Consider the following 6,698-nt stretch of genomic DNA (forward strand, 5'->3'; position numbering starts at 1 on the left):
GGGGGGTGATTTGAAGTAACTTTTTCCTTAGCGAAGATGTTGTCCGAGACTTCGTTAAGGAGATATTAATAGAAAACGGCGACCAATCAGAGCGCGCGTTTACGCGGGAGCGAAGGCTACGCGCTAGGCGGCCGACCAATCAGAGCGCGAGTATTCCGGTGGAGCGCCCGCAGTAGCGTACGCTACGCGCTAGGTGGCCGCGCTTCTGATTGGTCGGGCGCCTAACGCGTAGGCTACGCTACCGCTACCGCTCCACCGGTATACTCGCGCTCTGATTGGTCGAGGTTTTCTCTTAATATCTCCTTAACGAAACCTCGGACAACATTTTCGCTAAGGAAAAAGTTGTTTCAAATCACCCCTCGAATCCGCTCCTCCAAGGACCTCCAACATTTTTGAGTCACCATGTATTTCAATTAATCCTTTAACTACAGGACGATTTTTGCTGGAAATTTTAAATCTTGACAATAAAATGTATATATTAAGTTTGATACCGTATTGTAGAATTCCACTTTGTATTGGATTAAAATACATACTTAAATCTTGAACATGAAATTTCTGAATTTTGTCTGACAAATGCGTTTTTTGATAAATTTTTGTCTGAAAATTAAAAACGATACTTTGTCATTTGGTATTGGTATTTGTCCGATGATTAACGTTAGCGAGAGCAGAGTATTCGAGAGAGCGATCAATTTATTCGCAGAAATCTTATTTTTATTTTTGTACAATTCTTCGTTTATCGATTGGACTCGACCCTTTCAGGCTTGGGGTTTTCACGCGAGTCGTAATTGCTTCATAAATAGGTTTTGAAAGCAGAGATGGTTAAAGTTCTTATCGAAATAAGAATTTCGAATTATCAATCAAGAGATAATAATAATACACGATTTACGGGCAATATACCCTCGATATCAACTGTGATAACCAAAAATAATTTTAGAAAAATAAGAAAATGGAAAAAGTAATAAATAATAGAAAAATTAAATAAAAAATATAAAAATACAATATCTTCAACCCCTATTTCTCACGTGAAATTTTTATTTTCAAGTAAAAATTTACCCATCTCCGTTTAAACGTCTGCAATAATATCAAATAAATATGCAATAAAATCGTAATGTAAATTAGAAAAAATCATTGTATACTTCATAATTGCACAATTTGTTACGATGCATGGTTTGGATAATTGTATAGTTTCACAACTGTACACGCCTATATAAAATAAAAACAAAGTAATCGCCATCGCAATTAAGCAACCCGAAGATAAAAATATAAAAAATAAATAAGCAACGATAAATCTCTATGATCTGTTATAAAATAAACTCTTATTTTCTTCTCTCTCTCTTTTTCTCTTTCTCTCTCTATCGGGTAACATAAACGTTTCTCTTCGTTGAGCAATTACAAACGAGCTTCGCTTTTTTTCTTTTTTTTTTTTACAAAAATATACATCTACATTATTCGTTACTACATACACCTTAATACTTGCGTTCCTTTCTCAAACACTGCTTAAATGGTAGTGATTAGGTGTAAAGCGATTTAAGGCACGTTCCTTTTAATGTTGAGCATTAGCGAGCCTAAGTGTTCTGATGGAAATAATGCATGACTCTAGAGTAGCGTTACGCGACTACATGGAAGGATACACGAGTTTCGAGGTTTGACGTAATTCGAGCCATATTTGTTCTTAATCTATTCCGATACGGTTCAACACAGTAGTACCTCCATTATCCGAACAACCTGCTATTATCATTCTTTTGTGGAGTTGTTATTTTTTTACTAAAGCAATCCTCTTTTAACATTAATGGATTAATTTAAATTCAACAATATTTTTTTATTTTGATAATATCAGTGTTATTCAATATTTGTTTGATCTATTAGAACCGTGTCTTTAGTAATATTTATGTAGCATATTTAATAATTCATGTGATGATGGGAACGCAAAATGTTATCAAAGTATCTTTTAGCGAGAAAATCTATTAATAGGTAAAGTGTCACGAAGAAGACTATAGAGATTTAATATAATTAATAACAATAGTAAAACAATATAATGACAACATATTAGGAAGACGACGTCTACAGGAATTGAAAATAAATATTTCTATTATGGCACGTTAGATTATGATGCTTCCATTACGCTATGTTATAGTATTCCTATCATTTTACATTTTGTCTTTTAGACAGAAAAATAGTTGAACATGTTTGCATTACGAAAACATGTTTCAATTGATACATGTTTGAATCTCTGGAGGATTGCTCTATTAAAAATCTTTATTAAAAATGTTAACGAATTCCAAGCATGTAAGGAAATATAATCGTTATAAACTTAAATATGTTCAAGAAGATTGGTGGAATCTAGCAGCAAAAAATGATAGGGAATAAATAATTTTGTAAGAAAGTCGTTGTTCACGTTATTTATTTGCTTATAGTGTTACTGGTACTTTTGCTATTTCATCTGTGATTATAAAATTCTCAATGTTATGCTGACGATGCTCATATATATCATAAGTTATCTCTGTTTTCTTTCTGCTAGTTCAGATAATCGAGGTTCTACTATACAGGTTCTGTATACTGTTCTCTAAAGCGGATGAGATTACCACTAACGTAAAATCGAGCATACAAACGAATGATTTTTACCATTACGGGAATACCATTCCCTTAATAGGACAATAGCGTACACCATTTATTTTGACACGTTGCTCGAAATAATTAGAGAATCTATTCGAATCAGACCAACACTTTTAAACTAAACATTCGATACAAATTCTACGACGTTTAATACACAGGTTCTTTTTATTTTTTCTTAATTTTTAGTATTACGATTCATCACACAAAACAGGCTCTAATTATTTTGACTAGCAACTTTCGAGTTGCTATTGTATTTCCTTCGTCATAGGAAGACGACTATCACTTTTACATACTACATATACGAAAAGAACTATGATACATGGAATTGAAAATATGGCTTTCGAACAAAATCACTTGTGAATTCTGTTAATATTACAAATGCTGGTTACTTAATGTTTCGAGGTGTTCTATTTGTTTGAATGAAGTCTCATGTTAGAACAACTAATAAGATTTGTTTGGAAAACCCAAGACGTTACAAAAGAGGACAAAATTTCATTTTTAAATATAAATATTGGGCAATACATAAATATTGCGCTGTACTCAAGTTTCTTCTAGTTGCGGACGCGAATGCTTTCGAACGGCGGTGCAGCGGTACGGATGTGAACGGGAAATACAAAAATAAGAATAAGAATGGTTGAAGGTGGTGGCTTTACCCCAGCTCGAAGTCGTCGGAATCGGCGGAGATATCGCTCTCGTATCCAGCGGGCGCGATTAGCGAGGACTTGTTTACTTTCAGGCCGGGATCACGGAATCCGTTGCGCTGGTTATTGCTGCTGCTGCTGCTGCTGCTTCCGTTCTTCAGGGAGTCGCCATCGCGATGCGCTCTCTTCTCGGTGTCGATGAAACGACTCGTCTCGACCTTCGCCGGTGTCGTCAGATCGATTTCCACGATCCGATCATCGGGTTTCTGGAAGAAAACGATAACCGAAACTGATAACACGGTCGCTACGTATCTGGCGATTGCAGGAGAGACGAGGACAGGACGATTAGGCTAGCATGAATTCAGTTAAGTGAAATTAACTGAAAAAATTACCAAATGTACTTTAAATCGTGCCAAAGCTATTCTCAAAGTTAAAAGGTATCAAGAAAATTTCTCTCTGCAACAAAAAAATCATGAAAAGCATTTACTATTTGGCTTCCTAATATGACTTCCACCTTTGAATTATAGGAGCGTACTCGGTGTACTCACTCGCGGTGTTCTCAAATCTACCACTTCTACTTCGGCATGAGTGTCGAAGTCCGTGATAGATGTGTTCGTCGTTTCTTGAGGTGATTCGGCGGTGAAGTCCCACGGGCTGGACTCGTAATCGTTCCAGCTTTGATTCTGCATCGACGATTCCACGCTTACAACTCGTTTAGCCAGCGGAGAGACGGATGCAGCTCTTGAAGTACTCGTTGCTTCGTGGCTGCGCATGGACAGTGACAACGTGGAGGAAGCAGCCGACGAAGACGCTTCTTCTGGCTCTCCGTGGCCCTCCAATATTAACTCCTTGCGGATATTGATATCCTGAAAAAGAATTCGGAATGAATACAGAGGGAGTTTCTTTTAAAAATGTTTTTACAAAGGCAATTCAGGTCCTATGATAGGCAAGTCAATTTTTTTCTTTTTTAAATAAGTACCATCTTGTTATGAATAAAAATATACAGGGTGTTCAAGAAAAAAGCATTCAATATTTATATGGTGTATAGTGGTGTATGGTGTAACCGTTTCTGAGATACAAACATTTTTGTTTGCTAGTATCATGATTGACTTATATACCGTGTTTTCGATATTTATAGAATATTCTCCACGTGTCCATCGCTCATTTCTGTAGACGCTTGGCATCTTCTTCTTACAGAGTCTTACGTAGTTCTTCTAAGACTTAGAATCTAAGTCATTTATCGGCGTGGAATACACTTGGCTTTTTAAATATCCCCATAAAAAGAAGTTCAGAGGATTTAAATAGGGATATCGAGGAGGCCATGCAACTGGTCCACCGCGTCCAATCCACATTTTGACCGAACACAGTGTTTAAGTGCTCTCTCATGATACTAGCAAACAAAAATGTTTATATCTCAGAAACGGTTGACCTTTGTATCCATGTTTACTAAAGCTTTTTTATTCGGTACAGTGTGCTCTATACACCATATAAATATTGAATGCTTGTTTTTGAACAGCTAGTACAGTACTGTGCACAGAAGAGGAAATTGCATTTAAATTTGAATTGTATCCAAACAAATAGGATAAGGTGTATCTTAACAAATGTCGTGCATACCTTATTATCGTTTCTGTCGTAAATATCGATGCAAGGAATCGGCGTGCCCTCGCGTTGAGATTTCCCACAGCCAACAGCCCGTTCTTTGTACCCTCTAACTTTACCAATAAGAGGTTTCCACTGAGCCAACGAAGTCAGTTCTGAGAATCTGTCGCAGGCTTCCGTGCTCCATTCCCCATCACTGTTAACAAAACAAGAAAAAGTGTTTAGTTTTTATAGCAACGTGTTACATGTTATTATCAGACTGCGGATATTTATGCGAAATCAAATCTTCGTAACGGTACCATTTATTTTACTCTGCAAATATTATTAGATTATATAATGCAAATACTCAAATGTTCGTAACGGTACAATTTATTTTACTCTTCAAATATTATTATATTATATAATGCAAATACTCAAATGTTCGTAACGGTACAATTTATTTTACTCTGCAAACATTATTAATAATAATAATTTATTATATTATATAATCCAAATATAATATAATATAAACTTCATGGGCTTTTCCATCTCTGTGAAGGGCAATCGTCAAATAAAAATGATATCGATGTAATTAATATTAACAACAGATAATTTTTACTAAATTAAAATCTGCATCCAATAGACCAGTTGCTTTTCAATGTACATGCGTCTCTTTTTAAAGGATCATTCTGGTAATCCAGGCTTCAGAAAAATCAATTTTGAAATGGTGAAAGCTGCAGTAAATATACAGGGTGTCTCAAAAATGTTGGAGGTCCTCGAAAGTGGTGTTATCGAAAGAGATATTATTTTTGATTTATATCGGTGATATTATATTAATTATTTGGAATAAAATTAAACATTCGTTCCTAGTTGCTATCAACAGCTTTCTCTCGTTTCACCACGCTGAAAGATAAGTAAAACGACGGAAACTCGTATAATAGACACGCTACAGCGGAGGAGCCTGTTTACGCGTGCTTTTCAAACCACCGAAACGTTGTCGCGATACGTCTTCTCGCAGAAATATTTCCGCGCATTGTTTAGCTTCCGCTTTGGCTCGCTTACCATTTACCGAAATCGTTCCGAGCAGATTCGAGAATGCAACTATTCCGATATCGATTATGCAATAAGCCTGTTTGTACAACGAATGTCGAACATGTATCATTTTTTCTGTACTGTTCGAAGATCAACAAAGCTTATGTTTATTTGTTTTTATACAATTTTCGTTTGTATACAAATTTGTATACCTTGCGTTTATATAGAAATTTTGTTACGTTGTTTATATACACAACTTTTCACGCGAACTATTTGTCTAATAAAGCTTGTAATCTGATCCGTACAGTTTAATCAAGCTTCACGTTGTTGAACGAACAAAAGCTTCCCTGTACGAACAAATTCTTATCCCAATGTTTCCATTCTCTTATTCGTACAAAATTGTGCCGAGTAAACAGCACGTTCTAGTAATATCATTACGTTAAGCCACCGAGACGAAATAACATTCCTGGGCGAACGATTCTGTTCTTGTTGCCAATTGACCGACATATTTACGGCGGTACGCGTAACATCGCAATTCCCGGCCTTACACTTGCCAACAATAGCGAGGAAAACCGACATCGGGTAGACTTACATCGCTGTAACGCCGAATAATAAATAATCGCGTTGTACATAGTTGTCGGATACCGTAAATCAGACGGGTTGCGGAACACCGTGGAAATTATCACTTTGTTTACGATCCTTAAAATTATCATTCGACGCGATGAAAGGACTAACAGTGATTAATTTTCAAAGGAAAATTTTCAAGGACAAATTTTAAGAGGAGCGATTTGCAACATTGTCGAAGTTTTGAGAGGAGCTATTTGCAACATTGTT

The 6,698-nt window shown here is 36.1% G+C and overlaps 1 protein-coding gene across 2 annotated transcripts in view; it reads right to left on the reverse strand.

Annotated features, from left to right (window-relative positions):
• Window positions 1-2,384: 2,384 nt before the first annotated feature.
• LOC128888739 (tudor and KH domain-containing protein homolog) overlaps window positions 2,385-6,698 on the reverse strand; it is a 13,170-nt gene continuing 8,856 nt past the window's right edge. For both annotated transcript variants that reach the window (XM_054145844.1, XM_054145843.1), the window contains exons 6-8: window positions 4,869-5,049; window positions 3,803-4,120; window positions 2,385-3,520 (exon numbers count right to left, since the gene is read on the reverse strand). In XM_054145844.1, coding sequence (XP_054001819.1) covers window positions 3,263-3,520; window positions 3,803-4,120; window positions 4,869-5,049 — 757 coding nt within the window. In that variant the 3' untranslated portion in view covers window positions 2,385-3,262. The remainder of the gene's footprint in view (window positions 3,521-3,802; window positions 4,121-4,868; window positions 5,050-6,698) is intronic.

The sequence above is a fragment of the Hylaeus anthracinus genome, unplaced genomic scaffold (assembly GCF_026225885.1).
Source record: "Hylaeus anthracinus isolate JK02 unplaced genomic scaffold, UHH_iyHylAnth1.0_haploid 11994, whole genome shotgun sequence".
NCBI lineage: Eukaryota > Metazoa > Arthropoda > Insecta > Hymenoptera > Colletidae > Hylaeus > Hylaeus anthracinus.